Here is a 17,034-nt window from a genome sequence, read left to right on the forward strand (position 1 = left end):
TAGGTAAAATCCAGTTTACTTCTAGATTTCAAGGGACATGGTAGGATTGTATAATGAGGAACATCTACATGGCATCCCACATTCCCGATGGTGAGATGTGCTAGGGAGTGAAAACTCACAGCTTGGGACATAAGTGATTTCCAGTAATTATCAACGATGGCAAATTTCCTGCCCTCTTCTGGCATCTGGGCTATGATGTCCTCTGAACTGAAGATTGGTTCCAGGTACAGCCAAGTGACTTGGCACTTTAACCAGGCATCCAAAATTTCCTGCACACGAACTAGCTTTTCTTCCCATTTCTGCAAATTTAGCATTTCACATCTGAATCATTAACATGCCCCTATGCATCACAGACCCACCGGCTAAACAAATGGATGCATTCATTAACTTATTCAGTCATTCATTTGTTCCACAAATACTTACTGAGTGACCCCTATGTCCTGGTCACTCTTCTAGGCAAAGTGGATACAGCAATGAAAGAGAAAACAAGATTCCTTATCCTTACAGAGTTCCTAGTGGAATAATCACAACAACAACAACAACAATGCTGCTAATTAACTGAAAGCATCAGCTCTGCTACAAGCTTGTTTAAAAACTTTACACTGGAAAGCATCTTGAAAGAGATAGTTAAAAAGTTAAGATTCACCTTAACTTTTTAAGGAATAATTAAAAAAAAAACAGGAATAATAAAAGGAATAATAAAAAAAAAACAAAGAATAATTTTTTAAAAAGTCTAAAAAGGAATAATAATAATAATAATAAAAGCCTAAAAAGGAATTTAAAAAATCATGATTTTGAGGGTCATCTTAAAAAACAACAATAACAATAATAGTTTTAAGGCTTACTCCATGCCAAATGATGGTCCGAGTGTTTTATGTATGTGAAAACCAATTTAATCCAACAGATTCAAGAGGGAGACATTATTATAAAGCTTCCTTTACAGATGCAGAAACTGACATATTCAAGTAACTGGTCCAAAGTCACACAACCAGTAAGAGACAGAGTCAGAATTTGAACACAGACAGTCTGGCTCCAGTCTATGTCCTTAGCCTATTCCACTTCTACAAACAATGATCAAAGGAGGCTAACCTCCAGTAGTGTACAGTCTAGATTTCTAAAACCGATAAGATACTTTCCAAAAGTATTTTTGTTTGGTGCACTCAAAACACTTATCTTCTCTTTTAGCTGACTGTCAAAAAAGCTCAGACTGCCAGATTGTTACAAAGACTTACTTGGTTATTGCTTTCAGTCTTTATAAGCTTCCCTGGTGGCTTACTTGGTAAAGAGCCTGCCTATAATGTGGGAGACCCAGGTTCAATCCCTGGGTGGGGAATATTCCCTGGAGAAGGAAATGGCAACTCACTCCAGTATTCTTGTCTAGAGAATTCCATGGACAGAGGAGCCTGGTTGGGCTACAGTCCATGGGATCACAAGTCGGACATGACTGAGTGGCTAATACTTTCAGTCTTTTGTTGTTGCTGCTTTTTATCAAGAGAAAGTGGGTTTTCTTTTTAATTGAACTTAAACATCTTTTAGGACTTCCTTGCAGTCCAGTGGTTAAGACTCCACGCTTCCACTACAGGGGGCATGGGTTAGATCCCTGGTTGGGGAGCTAACATTCTACATGCCTCATGGTATGGTCAAAAAGTAAAAACAAAAATGTTCTGCTCCTCGAAGAAACTCAGAGCTAATGGGCCATCACAAAACATTCAATCTCATTTCCTCTTACCCGGCATTCAGTTTCTATTGGTTTGACAAATGGAGAGCCACACATGGTCTGGGTTTTTATCACGTGATCATCAAGTAACAGTTGAATGTCATCAACTGCACACAGGATGCTTGTATCCTGCAAATAAAAATGACCCACCCTGTTAAAATCACAAGACCTCTTTGCCACAACTTTTTATACTGATCCCCAAAGGACTCACAGCTCAGATCTCCACCTCTCTGGGACACTAAGTCTTACAGGAGAGACAGTTTTCTATTTTCTACTTTGAAAATATTCTTAAAGACTTTTCTACCTCCTTTGCAGAAATCAAATATGGTCCAAACTTATCTGCAACTAGTATCAGCTGTCTGGGGGAGAAAAAGTTCTGCCCTCTTCTCTGTGTTTCTGATTTTCTGTTCACTTGTTTTCCTGGCTCCCTCAGGTAGAATCAACTGCTAATCTGCTTAGATTAGGTTTGATTCCCAAACCATGTGCCCCAGGGCACTACAGCAAACAACTTCAGTTATTTTCAAGTAAAATACAAATATTTTCTTTTAATTTATATGTACTTTTTTCAGTTATTAAGTTGATGGGGCACAAATATTTAAGTTGTCTGAACTCAGTTACTTCATAAGCAAAGCTGTTAAGTATTTCTTTTGGACTGGGGAAGGGAATCATTTTAAAAGTACTCAGATACCAAGAGCACCATGAACCAAGAAAGTTTGGGAACCTCTGACTAAATAATTATTTGGCATATTTTACTAGTAGTTAGGGTTACTATGTCTTAAAAGTTAGCCCTTGTACATGGACTTTTCTTCTTGGGCCATGTGGCAAGCAAGCTGATAGGGGCTGTCCCCCTGTGGTAGGTCTGGTCTTTCTTACTGTTTTCACTTCCTTCAGGCTTACATCTGGGTGGTTAATTTGGAGCTAGGATATATTCTCTCATCCACTTTTTACCAGTAGCTCTGTAGTGGGAGGTGTGTCCAGCTATTTAATAAAGTGGTACCTTGATTCTCATTTTGCTGTTGACCATTGTCTATATTCAATCAAAAACTCTGAAGACTAGCCAGAAGTAACTGAGCTGTTGTCAGGTTCCTCAGCTTAACTCCTCAACTCAGCCCCAAAGCCTCTAACTATCTAATCCAATCAGATCACGTAACACCTTTTGGCCTGGTCTTGCTGGGAGAGGCCCCCAGTTCTCCTCCCTTCCATTGACTTGTCTACAGTTGTTAATCAAGTGAAATCAAGGCATTGAGAGAAAGAGGAAAAGAAGTCACAAAGGATGACATGCAGCCTGGAGAGGGGGAAGTATGAGAGCCTTTAGGGTTTTAGTTCTCAAGTCACATTGCCCTTTAGAAAAGTCAGGGGTGCCTTAAAAATACAGAATCCCAGGCCAGAGTGATTCTGTGATTTATAGTAAGGCAGATATTTGGCCTCTGACCCTGTTGTTGGCACAGCTCCTAAAACCCTTGGAATTTCCTAAGGGATGACAGAGATTTTGTTTTCTTAATGAGAATTTTGTTTTCTTAATTTGTACCACATCTAGGTGAGGAGTTGGTTGTCAGGAGTCAGCCCTGTGATTAGAGGGTTGGAACTTTTAGTCCACCAACTTGTCTCCTGGCAGGGGAACGGGGATGGAGACTGAGTTCAATTACCAATGGCCAATGATTTAGTCAATTATGCCAAAGTAATGAAGCCTTTATAAAAACTCAAAAGGAGAGGGGTCAGAGAGCTTCTGAGTTGGTGAACATGAGATTTGGGTGAGTGGCATGCTCAGAAAGAGCATGGAAGTGCCACACCACCTCCCCATACCTTGCCCGAGTTATTCCATCTAGCTGTTTCTGGGTCCTATATCCTTTTATGATAATCCAGTAATCTATTAAGTAAACTGTCTCTGAGTTCTAACAAATTAAATGAACCCAAGGAGGGACCTCCAATCTACAGCTGGTCCGTCAGAAGCACAGGAGATAACCTGGGCTTGAGACTGGCATCTGAAGTAGGGGGTGAGGGGAACTGGCAGTCTTGTAGTCTTAACCTATGGAATCTCTGGGTAGATAGTGTCTACTTACAATTGAATTGAATTGTAAGGCACCCAGCTGGTGTCATGTACCGCATGGTAGTGTGGGAACCCTCCCCAGCCACTCCCAACACACGCACATTGGAACTGAGTGACCAGAAAGAGTACCAGGGTTGAGAAGCACTACTTAAAGAGCCAATGGCCTGCAGTGTATGAGTTTCTGCCTGTTGCCTCACCTAAGCAGTGAAGCCCTCCTTCCCATGGCCCACCCCAGGAGCAAGCCAGCCTCTGAAGATGGCTGAGCATACCCTTCAGGTTTATGCACTCTATGAACTTATATATTTTCTAGAAGCGCCAGTGAAAAGAAAGTGTACAGCCTTGCTCTTCAAAATGTGGTCCAGAGACCACAGCTTCAGAATTACCTGGGAGCTTGCTGGAATTGCAGAACCTTGGGACCCAGCTTAAACTTGCTGGATCAGAACCTGCACTTTAGAAAGACTCTCAAGTGACTCCTGCACTTAATAACACTTGAGAATGGCTGAGCACTGTCTACCTCAGTTATATTTCTGAGGGAACTGGGGTGCCTTCCCTGGGAGATGCTAATTCAGGAGGCTGTTCAGCTCCTTTTCAACAGAAAGCTTGCTGCTCTGAATTAAAAGGTCTTTCTCATTTGAAAATGCATCCCTCCATGGTGTCTGGAATGAAGGCTGACTGGCACAGGAAGGCAGATAGGAGGAAACAATCTAATGCAACAGCATAGTGGTTATAGACAACAATGCTATATTAAAAACTTCAAAGCTGCTAAGACTAGACTTTAATTATCCTACCACAAAAAGGAAAGGATAGGTATGTGACATGACAGGGGTGTTAATGGTAATCATATTGGATGGTAATCAGTGCAATACATAAAAGTATTAAATCAACACATTGTATACTTTAAACTTACAAGTGTTATATGTCAATTATATATCAATAAAAAATTTTAAGACAGATTAGAGATCCTTCTTCCTTGAGTTCTCTTGCAATTTTGAAATGAATCCCTTCTGTAATTTACTACATAATAAATGGGCTGCTCTCAGGGGGCTGAACTGTTGGACTGAGACTCACAGTGTCCCTGTACTTCACAAAGTTGAACGTCATGTTAACCCAGTCTAACTTCATTTTCTCCAAGTTTTTCTCCAGGGAGTACTCCTTACTGGCAGCTGCACCGATGGGCTCCAGTCTAAAGAGGAGACAGAATGGTAGTAACATCAACAGAGGAGGCATCAAAAATACATCAAAGGAGAAATTTCAAGCTCAGCCATTAGAGAAATTTAAAAAGCCTTTAATTTTAACAAAAAGTTTACCATCCTACTCGAATATTTACCAGTTATCTCCAATGTTTTGCAGGGTATCTTTACCCTTGGCACTATTGACTGTTGGGGCTATATTAAAGGCTGAATTGTATCTCTCCAAAAATCATATTAAAGTCTTAACCTCCAGTACCTCATAATGTAAGTTATCCCGTTTGGACATAAATAGTTCTTTGTGTGCTAAGTCACTTCAGTTGTGTTTGACTCTGTGTGACCCTATAGACTGCAGCCTGCCAGGCTCCTCTGTCCATGGGATTCTCTAGGCAAGAATACTGGAGTGGGTTGCCATGCCCTCCTCCAGGAAATCCTCCTGACCAGTGACTGAAGCCACGTCTCTTATGTCTTCTGCATTGGCAGGTGAGTTCTTTACCACTAGTGCCACCTGGGAAGCCCAAATAAGTCTTTAAAGATGTAGTTAAATTAAAATAAGGTCATTAAGGTGGGTCCAATCCAATATGACTGGTATCATTTTTTAAAAAATTATTTATTTAGCTGGGTCAGGTCTTTAGTTGTGGCATGTTGGATCTTGGTTCTCCAACCACGGATTGAACCTGGGCCTCTTGCATTGGGAGCGTGAAGTGTTAGCCACTGGACCAATGACTGGTATCTTTATTAGAAGAGGAGATTAAGATATATACATAGAGGGAAGATCATGTGAAGACACAGGGAGAAAGCAGTCATTTGCAAGTCAAGGAGAGAGGCCTCAGAAGAAACCAAATCCCAGCCCTCAGTCCCTATCCTCAGCCCTTCCCCCCACAAAAAAAAAAAAAAAAAAAAACCCTTTGATCTTAGACTTCAAACCTACAATTGTGAGAAAGTAAATTTGTGTTGTTTAAGCCAATCGGACTATGGTATTTGTTATAGCAGCACTAGAAAACTAGTACAGGGAGATATCCTTTGTTGTGAGTGGCTGTCCTGGGCACTGCAGGCTGTTTAGTAGCATCCTTGGCCTCAACCCACTAGATACCAGTAGCTGACTGCCCTAGTCCTCACCCCTAGCCAGTTGCACCAACCAAAAATGTCTCCAGGTATTGCCAAGTATCCCCTGGGGGTGGGCATCCCCAGTTGAGAACCACTAGTTTAAGCATTAAAACAAGACCTTTATCCCATTGTCATTTACTCCTTATTATTCCTATTTACTTCAGAATTATTGGGCTTCCCAGGTGGTACTAGTGGTAAAGAACCTGCCTGCCAGTGCAGGAGACTTAAGAGACACAGGTTCGATTTATTATTGACTTCTTATTCAGATCTTAGAACTTCTGTTAATTTATACAATGGCTTTGTCTCCACTTTCTGTCCATACTTTTTAAAAACATATCTGCTATTTTCCTGATGCATTAGGCCCATCCATGGTACAGCCCCTCTGTTCCATAGAAAGAGGGACATAGAGAGAGAAGGAGAAGATAAATTCTTTTCTTCTTTCTTCAGGAGAGCTAAATACAGGTGTGACTGAAGAACTGGGAAACAAAGTTTTTGGAGGGAAAAGGAGGGATTATTCTTTCTGCCTCAGCACTGTCTTTCATTGTATGCATCTGGTCTTTACTTACACTTCAGCAAACTGAAGCCCAGAGGAAGCAAGTGACATGTCCAAAGCCACATACACAGCTGCGGAGTGCCAGAACCAGGTCTAGACACAGTTCCTCTGACTCCTAATCCAGTGTTTCTTCCTCCCCAACTGTGTGCTTTCTGCCCTCTCTATCAGAGGAGCAACAGAACTGCTAACATGTGGTCAGCCAAACAGGGCAACTGAATTGAGCTGAAAACCCAAATTTAGCCTCATATAGGGAAGTAGAAGAGGCATGGATAATGCCAGATGAACACCTCAGCAGCACAGTCACCATCCTAAATGTGACCTTCTCAGGACACAACTAAAATGAGCGAGCATATAGAGAATAATAAAGGCAGGTGTCAACCCAGATGAGTATGGGACAAATAGGCTGGAAGTATGGTTGTGACCAAGTCATTTGACAGGCCTTCAGTCCCCATTTGCCCATATCAAGGGTTTTGGTATAATTAAATAAGACAAAATGCTAGGAAATGTGCCTTATGACTTATGATTATGCAGATAATTGCAGGAAGGGATTAATAAGGTTGGCAGTCCATGAAGTATATCAAATTGACCTTATCCAAACGCACTTAGTCACTCAGTCATGTCTGACTCTTTGTGACCCCATGGACTGTAGCCTCCTCTGTTCATGGAATTCTCCAGGCAAGAATACTGGAGTGGGTAGCCATTCCCTTCTCCAGGAGATCTTCCCGACTCAGAGATCAAATCTGGGTCTCCGGCATTGCAGATTCTTATACTGTCTGAGCCACCAGGGAAGCCCCCTAACTGTGGGCTGTGATAAAAGTACCTTAACTACAGAGAGTGGGATATAGAGGGCATCACACCTCACTAATAGGTGGTAGCTGAGAACTTAGACATTAAGTCAGTTCAGGTTACATGCCTTATCTCATAAGCCTCACAATAACTCTTGATCACCTAGCTACTATTATTATTTCTATTTTACAGATAAGGAGACCGGGCACAGAGAGGTTAACAACTTGGCCAAGGCATTACCACTTCTGGATTTGTCACAAATGAGCACGGTGGCAAGAAGCGTGGCAGAATGCTGTGTATTAGCTCAGTCTCTGCCTCCGGAGGAGGGTTTATCTTTTCGGGCAGTAAAGAGAAACATTAAGGCTCTGAAGTCAGATAGGCTGGGCTCAGGTCTTGGTTCTTATGACCTCTGGATCGTTACTTAATTTCTCTAATCAATTCATTTTCTCATCTGTAAAACATGACTAAAATTAGCTAGAATATTAGGTTGTTGTGATGGATAAGTTGGCTAATGCATATAAAATTCTCAGTGCAGCATAATTGCTCTAGAGCTGCTATTTCTTGGGAACATCTTACTGGGGAAAATGAGGTCCTTTGATAAAATTACATAAACCTGGTAAAAATGCATGTGTCCAATCCCAAAGAAAGGCAATGCCAAAGAATGCTCAAACTACTGCACAACTGCACTCATCTCACATGCTAGTAAAGTAATGCTCAAAATTCTCCATGCCAGGCTTCAGCAATACATGAACCATGAACTTCCAAATGTTCAAGCTGGTTTTAGAAAAGGCAGAGGAATCAGAGATCAAATTGCCAACATCCGCTGGATCATCAAAAAAGCAAGAGAGTTTCAGAAAAACATCTATTTCTGCTCTATTGACTATGCCAAAGCCTTTGACTGTGTGGATCACAATAAGATGTGGAAAATTCTGAAGGAGATGGGAATACCAGACCACCTGACCTGCCTCTTGAGAAACCTGTATGCAGGTCAGGAAGCAACAGTTAGAACTGGATATCGAACAACAGACTGGTTCCAAACAGGAAAAGGAGTACGTCAAGGCTGTATATCGTCACCCTGCTTATTTAACTTATATGCAGAGTACATCATAAGAAATGCTGAGCTGGAAGAAGCACAAGCTGGAATCAAGATAGCCAGAAGAAATATCAATAACCTCAGATATGCAGATGACACCACCCTTATGGCAGAAAGTGAAGAACTAAAGAGCCTCTTGATGAAAGTGAAAGAGGAGACTGAAAAAGTTGGCTTAAAGCTCAACATTCAGAAAACTAAGATCATGGCATCTGGTCCCATCACTTCATGGCAAATAGATGGGGAAACAGTGGCTGACTATTTTTCGGGGCTCTAAAATCACTGCAGATGGTGATTGCAACCATGAAATTAAAAGACTCTTACCCCTTGGAAGGAAAGTTATGACCAATCTAGACAGCATATTAAAAAGCAGAGACATTACTTTGTCCACAAAGGTCCATCTAGTCAAGGGTATGGTTTTTCCAGTAGTCATGTATGGATGTGAGAGTTGGCCTATAAAGAAAGCTGAGCACTGAAGAATTGATGCTTTTGAACTGTCGTGTTGGAGAAGACTCTTGAGTCCCTTGGACTGCAAGGAGGTCCAACCAGTCCATCCTAAAGGAGATAAGTCCTGGGTGTTCACTGGAAGGACTGATGTTGAAGCTGAAACTGCAATACTTTTGCCACCTGATGTGAAGAGCTAACTCATTTGAAGAGACCCTGATGCTGGGAAAGATTAAGGGCGGGAGGAGAAGGGGATGACAGAGGATGAGATGATTGGATGGCATTACCAACTCAAAGGACATGGGTTTGGGTGGACTCTCGCAGTTGGTGATGGACAGGGTGGCCTGGCATGCTGTGGTTCATGGGGTCGCAAAGAGTTGGACACGACTGAGTGACTAAACTGAACTGAACTGAACTTGTATGATATTGCTTATATATATTCCACATTGCTTATATGTGGAATCTAAAACAATGGTACAAATGAACTTACTTACAAAACAGAAACAGAGTCACAGATTTAGAAAACAATCTTATGATTACCAGAGGGAAAAGGGGATAAATTGGGAGATTGGGATATACACACTATTATATGTAAAATAACTAGTAAGAACCTACTGTATAGCACAGGAAACTCAATATTCTGTAATTACCTACATGGGAAAAGAATCTAGAACACAGTGGATGTATGTGTATTATAACTGATTCACTTTGCTGAATCAGAAAGTACTACAGCAGAAAGTAACACGACATTGTAAATCAACTATTCTACAATAAAAACATAAAAAACAAAGCATGTGTCTCTAGGCTTGCTCCTCACAAAGGGATAGTAGTGGTGGTATTGGGGAGTTATCAGAGCATTCAGCGGCACATAGATTTGGGGGCCTGGAAGGACCTTAGATTAGACTTGTTCTGACCCAGTCTGAAGGAGGAGCTTTCAAATTTCAGCAAGCATCATTATCGCTAGAGCAGCACTGTCCATTTGAAATATAACATGAGCCACATAAGTTATTTCAAAGTTTCTGGTACCCAATTTAACACAAGTTAAAAAGAAACTACTTTATTTAACTCAAGAAATCAAGATTGCCAGGAGAAATATCAATAATCTCAGATATGCAGATGAGACCACCTTAAAGGCAGAAAGTGAAGATGAACTAAAAGCCTCTTGATGAAGGTGAAAGAGGAGAATGAAGAAACTGGCTTAAAACTCAACATTCAAAAAACTAAGATTATAGCATCCGGTCCCATCACTTCATGGCAAATATATGGGGAAACAGTGGAAACAGTGACAGGCTTTATTTTCATGGGCTCCAATATCACTGTGGATGGTGACTCAGCCATGAAATTAAGAGACATTTGCTCCTTGGAAGAAAAGCTATGATGAACCTGGACAGAGATTTAAAAAGCAGAGACATAACTTTGCTGACAAAGGTCTGTCTAGTCAAAGCTAAGATTTTTCCAGTAGTCCTGTATGGATGTGAGAGTTGGACCATACAAAAGGCTGAGCATCAAAGAATGGATGCTTTCGAGCTGTGGTGCTGGAGAAGACTCTGGAGGGTCCCTTGGACAGCAAGGAGATCAAACAAGTCAATCCTGAAGGAAATCAGTCCTCAATATTCATTGGAAGGATTGATGCTAAAGCTGAAGCTCCAATATTTTGGCTACTTGATGCAAAGAGCTGACTCATTGGAAAAGATCCTGATCCTGGGAAAGATGGAAGGCAAGAGAAGAAGTGGGTGACAGAGGATGAGGTAATTGGATGGCATCACTGACTCAATGGACGTGGGTTTGAGCAAACTCTGGGAGACAGTGGAGGACAGGGAAGCCTGGCTTGCTGCAGTCCATGGGGTCGCAAAGAGTCAGACATGACTGAGCAACTGAACAACAACAACAATAAACCCCAAATATAATTTCAACACATAATCACTATTTAAAATAGGTATTTTGCTTTTTTTTCTTAATAAATCTTTGGAGTCCAGCCTATATTTGCACATTCAGTGCATCAAATTCAGAATAGCTACATTTCAAAGGATGAGAGGCCACATGTAGCAAGCTGCTCCTGTATTGCACAGCACTGACCTGGAGGATTTGTTAAAACACAGATTGAAAAAAGAAAAAAAGCACAGATTGCAGTGCTTGCCCCCTGAATTTCTGATTGAACAAACTGGGGTGGTGCCTGAGAATGTGCATTTCTAACAAGTTCACTGGTGACGCTGATGCAGCTGGACTGGGGCCATAGTCTGAGAACCATGTGTGTTGAGTGAGCCCAAACCCAGTTGCATAACAGGGTCTTTAGTCTCAGGAACACATCACCCCACCCATCATCCTGAAGGAAGTATGGAAAAACAAACAGGGTTCTGAGAATCTCTGGTCATAAAAACAGCAGATCCAATAGTACAAATTCTCACATGCTAACTCCAGGGGCATTTGGAGAAGGAGAGAAAGCAAGTGAAGAGATCTCTCATTTGACCATATTTCATTTAGCGCAGAGAGCCCCTCCTGTTTGTTGCTGTTGTTTGTTTAAGAAGGAGAAAACTGAGGCCCAGAAAGTTTCTATGGTCTTGCCCAAAGTCTAGCTGGACTTGGAGCTCAGGTTCAAAGAACTCTTTAAAAATTTTTATTTTTGAAATAGAATCTCTAACTCAATTTTCTAGTCATAATCTGACATCAACTCTGCAACTGGAGGGACTTCCCTAGGTGGTCCAGTGGCTAAGACTCTGTGCTTCCAATGCAAGGGGTTGGGTTCATTGTCTGGTCAGGGAACTAGATCCCACATGACGCAACTAAGAGTGTGCATGCTGCAACTAAAGATCCCACATGCCACAACAAAGATCAAAGATCCTGCAACTAAGACCTTGTGCAGCCAAATAAATAAATATTAAACAAAAAACAGAAACTCCACAGCTGGAGATGAAAGCTTCACCAGCTGCTAGTCAGCTGAAATAGAGGTTATCCTAAACCAGAATGAGAAATGTAGCCTGCTATATGGCCATTGAGTCACACAACTGTAGGAAATTATAGACACCTTGACCAAAAAACTTTCTGAAAGGAGAAGTCTTACTTTTCAATGAATTTGCCAAATCCAAATTCCAGCATATTTGAGAGACAAGTCGTTTCAGTGGGCTTTATTTCATAGCCAACAATCTCACTGATCTGCAAAGAGAAAAAAACAAGTGTGTATTGCCCTAATAAATTAGTGATGTTCAGTAGACTTCTTGTGATGACTGAAATGTTCTATAGCTGTGCTGTCTTGCACAGGAGCCACCAGTCACATTCAGCTGGTGAACCCTGAGATGGTGGCTAATGTGACTGAGGGACTGATTTTCAAATTTTATTTAATTTTACTCATTTATGTTTAAGTAGCTGAGTGTAGCAAGTGGCTATCGAATTGGATGGTGCAGGTCTAAGGATCTGGGAGGCAGCCTAGGGCCCCGCCTGCATTGTGTCTGGTCTACTGGGGGTTGTTCTCCCACCAGAACTTGGCATAATGCAAACATGTGGGCACCGTACAGGTCCCACACTACCTAACAGTCCTCACAACTAGGTCTGGTTTTGGGCTCCCAGGCAGTGAACCAGGGCAAAATGTGGTTCATGCTCAGAAGCTGCTGGATGTGCTGAATAAAAGGAGGAAGTCATGAGGACATGGGACGGGCAGATTCCCAAATTCTGTGATCTGAGGGTGCTGGGAAAGAGGAAAATCTTCCTTCCAACTCAGTGTACTAACTGATTGCAAATGTTAGCACTTGTTATGCCCATTCCTTTGTTGTAAATATTTGCCCAGCCTTATCTTTTAAGTGAAAACATCCCTGTGGACAGTCTTTGGTGAAGTCTCTGTGGCTTTTGAACACTTTTATAGGGATTGAGAGATCTGGGCAGCATGAGGGTTATGTGTGCTAAAGAAGAACACGTGGGTTGGGGAAATGAAGCTCTGTAAAAAACCTTCCCTATTGCCCAGTTTTGTATCTGTCCAGCTCCAGTAGGACTAAAGAATACCAGAGCAGGAAGGGATATGAAAGTTGCATCAGGTTCTGTCTTATTCAGCCCTGTGTCCCTGGGGCCTGGAATGTAGCATCAATAAGCACTTGTGGAATGAAAGCATGAGTGAATCACCCAATTCAAACAGCTTCCAATCTGGGTTCTGAGATCACCTGGAGGACCACTGAGGTAACGGAAATAACAAAAGCAATATTACTGAGGGCTTACTATGTGATAGGCACTGTTGTAAGAGCTTTATGTACTTCCTTCATTCTCCCAACAAGGTGAGGAAGGTACTAATACACTATTATTACCATTTTACATAAAAGGAAACCGAGACAAAGAAATTCAGTATCTTGTTTATGACCATTTAGCTAATAGATCATAATAATAGATCAAAATAGCCATTTCAGAATTGGGACTTGAATCTAATTCTGATGCCAAATCTCTCATCCACCACACATCAGTGTTTCCTATAGGTCTTCTAGGTACAGTTGTACCGATTATATACTGCATAACTCTAGAAAGTACAATTCAAACTGCAGGACACAAATATAGCATTCCCTCAAGAACAAACTGCACAATTGTTTCTGGTGGCTCTGGGCTCTCATTTATTCTCTAATTCTGTAAGTATGATCTTAGAACAATACATTATCTCTAGGGTTAAATGACATAACTGTGTAAAGCACTAGGCATAGCACTTGGCCTATGAAAGACTCAAGAGATTCGTAGTTTTATTTTTAAATTGCTTTTGTTAATTATATAGATTAAAAAGGCATCTGGTTTTCTAATTCTAAGAGCCTGAAGTTAAACTATCGAATATGTAGCCACTAACCCCCTGTAGTTATTGAGAACTTGAAATGCAACTAATTCATATCGAAATGTGCTGGAGTTTTATAAAAGCATGCCATATTTCAAAGAGAGATCACATTTACATTTTTATATTGATTATCTATTGAACTAATGATGTTTTAGACATGTTTGGTTAAACATATTCACAATTTATTTCACCTGTTTATACTTTCAAAAATGTGCCTACTAGAAACTTCAAAATTAAAAGCATGCTTATTATTTCCATTGGGCAGCAGCATCCTAGAGAGTCAGCTTTGGTACATATCAGAGCAGCGTTACCTATTCTATCCTGTTTTAAACCCCAGTAGCAATAAAGTCTACATTTCAAACATGGAGACTAGCCTTTCCTGCTTAAGTTCTGGGAAATGGTCAGAAATCTCAAAACCACCACCTCACAGCCCTAGAAAATCCATTTTGTAGCCTTGAGAGCTACAGATGGTAAAGCCTACAGAACCCCCGCCAGAGCCAAATCTGTGAACAAGGATCTCCTGAGTTGAAACTGAGAATTAGAACTGAGAATGCTTCCTCCACTGACCATGGAGAAATTTATTGTTCTTCAGAGGATTGTTGGGAAGATGAAATGAGAGAATCCACATAAAGTATATAACAGTACTCAGTACATAGTTGGTACTCAGTATACTTTAGCTATTATTGTTATTATTTTAATTCCAGGGAATTTCTCCCCCAATCTGTCCATCTAAGTGGCTTATAAGTGAGAATTAGTAATGTCTAGGAATGGTTGGGGTTTTTAAAGTGCCCAACTATGAGAATACTATCATCACAGGGGAAGCAGCAGATGGAGAGAGGAAGGCTTTCTGAGCCTCCCGTGTAGCACTGTTTAAATGCCATTGATGAGGACACTTTCTATAATGCCATCTCATGGACAGGCCTAGCACTGCTGGAGGGCATCTGGCTACCTCACTCTCTAAATGGGTCAAAGTTCTAGGCAGGTTAGACCCACAGGGAGGGGCACCCATGAGTACCAAGTGAAGCAGCTGTCCCTGTAAAGATCCCTCTGCTGAGGCAGTTCAAGACCCAAAGTCTACCAGATGTCTTCGCTCTGTTCTTTATGTCCTATGCTTATGTCTTGAATTTCAGTATTCCTAGTAAGGGTGCTCTCAGACTGCTTCTAGAGACACTGTCCCTGGTCTTGTGCATGGTTTTCAGAGAGAGAATTTCAGGCCCAGTCAGGGAGAGATCTGTGTAGGGAGAGCCAGTCTCCTCTCCGCCTCCACACAGAGCAACTCCCTGGTAGAAGATGTTTCAAGGCTATTGCTAGGTCTTGAATGTGATGATTATTTTAGAAACACAGTGAATTTCCTTTTTTCTTATTAGTATTCACACTACATTTGTCACCCTCACACTTGATTGCTTGTAAAAATCCCATCGTTTTCAGGGAGAATATTTATTATTCTCATTTATGGACTCAAAAGGGCTGAAGGAAACAGTGTAAAATTATCTCTGAACATAGCCTGCTGGATGATGAAGCTGAAGTAGGAATCATTTGGCATCGTTAGAATCCCCCAGAGACAGACTTTCTCTTTTGTGTAGCCTAGGTCAAGGAACAAATCCAGGCCCCTCTCATTGTAATTTGAGACCCTTATCATCTTTTGGAGATTCCCAGGTGGTGCTAGTGGTAAAGAATTTGCCTGCCAATGCAGGAGACAAAAGAGACATGGGTTCGACTCCTGGGTCAGAAAGATCCCCTGGAGTAGGAAATGGCAATCCATTTCAGTATTCTTGCATGGAAAATTCCATGGACAAGGGAGCCTTGAGGGTTACAGTCCATTGGGCCCCAAAGAGTTGGACACAACTGAGCAACTGAGCACTATTTTCTTTAGGACCCTGAGCAGCCATGTGCTTAGGAAAGCAGATAAGGAGAGCTTCTGTGGCCACTAGCTGGACTAATACTCAACCACCAGCAATGGGGTCCCCAAAGAAAAGGATCAGCCTGTTCATGTGGAGAGACAGGAAGGGTTATCACCGCCTTTACTACTCTCTTGGCCTCAAGTAGATAGATTCTCCTTTCAGAAAGAAGAATCTTGCCCCATTAATGGTTCCTGCCTTCCAAAGGGCTATCGGGACCAGAAATGGGCTGGGCTGGTGGAGCGGGCAGTGACAAGGACCTGCTGCCAGTGCCGGTCTTTCATTCCTGGGTTGCAGGAAATGGTGAGGATAGGGATGTGCTGCTTGAATTTATCAATCTTGATTTTCACATTCTCTGCTAAGCGCCTCGGTGCAGGCACGTCTGCTAAGGTCTTGGTCAATTTGTATATTGTCCTCCACATATTTCCTATTTCTTCTGCAATTTCCTCAGCATTCAGTAGAAAGAGGGGTCCTGAAATAGAAAAGATGGGGTGGGAGAAAGATCAGAGCACCAAATAGTGTTAATCACATGTACCTTAATCCTCTGAATTTAGACTTGTGTCTATGGTATGACTTTGTTAATAAGCACAAGCTTTGGAGTTGGTCTGAAACCTCTACCTAGCCAGTGAAGCCTTGAGCATACTGATTGAACTTTTCTAAGCCTCAGTAGCCAGACCTGGGACACAGGGATAATAATGGATACCTTGGAGGTACCTTGGAGGGTAGCTGTAACAATTATATGAGACAAGTAAAGTGGCTAATATAATGCCTGGCATAGAATGTTAGTATGGAAGCAATTATTACTGTAAGTTGTAGGTCCTATTATAGAAGTATCAAAAGGTGTTCCACAAATGCTGTGAAATATTAACAACTGGAGAATGTGGGTGAATAGGGACATGGGAGTTAACTGTACAGTTCTGACAGATTTTATGTAAGGTTAAAATTATTTAAAAATAGATATTATTTAAAGCAGAAAATGACATCTTTTTAAAAAAAAAAACTTTGCCAAAACATTCACTTTCTTCTCTTTTTCTTTCACAGGTATCTTTTAACATTTGGGTTTCACATTCAGTCTTTCCACGCTGCTGCTTTCTTCTCCTTTGATATTTCAAGTTAGTATTAACTCATATTATGATTTTGCTAATTAACTCAAAAACACTTTCCTTTCAGGGCTGCTGAGACTAAAAATAGATTCATTCATATAACTTCATTAATAAATAACACTTTATCAGCCCACATAATTTTGTTAAGTAATAGAATATTAAAATTTTTTTAAAAGAAGGAAAAAATGCATATTTCTTTATATATACATATAAAGATGCAATATATAAAAAGAATCATACACCATGTTTAAGTGAAGTTTATCAGCAGAATGCAAGGTTGACTTAACATTTGAAAATCAAGCAATGTAAT

The 17,034-nt window shown here is 41.1% G+C and overlaps 1 protein-coding gene across 1 annotated transcript in view; it reads right to left on the reverse strand.

The window, feature by feature from the left end:
• The window catches only part of DNAH3 (dynein axonemal heavy chain 3), a 240,635-nt gene that overhangs the window by 161,963 nt on the left and 61,638 nt on the right, over window positions 1–17,034 (reverse strand). Inside the window, exons 19-23 of the mRNA XM_061152967.1 lie at window positions 15,882–16,093; window positions 11,990–12,081; window positions 4,833–4,947; window positions 1,730–1,846; window positions 120–299 (exon numbers count right to left, since the gene is read on the reverse strand). Coding sequence (XP_061008950.1) covers window positions 120–299; window positions 1,730–1,846; window positions 4,833–4,947; window positions 11,990–12,081; window positions 15,882–16,093 — 716 coding nt within the window. The remainder of the gene's footprint in view (window positions 1–119; window positions 300–1,729; window positions 1,847–4,832; window positions 4,948–11,989; window positions 12,082–15,881; window positions 16,094–17,034) is intronic.

The sequence above is a fragment of the Dama dama genome, chromosome 10 (assembly GCF_033118175.1).
Source record: "Dama dama isolate Ldn47 chromosome 10, ASM3311817v1, whole genome shotgun sequence".
Taxonomy (NCBI): domain Eukaryota; kingdom Metazoa; phylum Chordata; class Mammalia; order Artiodactyla; family Cervidae; genus Dama; species Dama dama.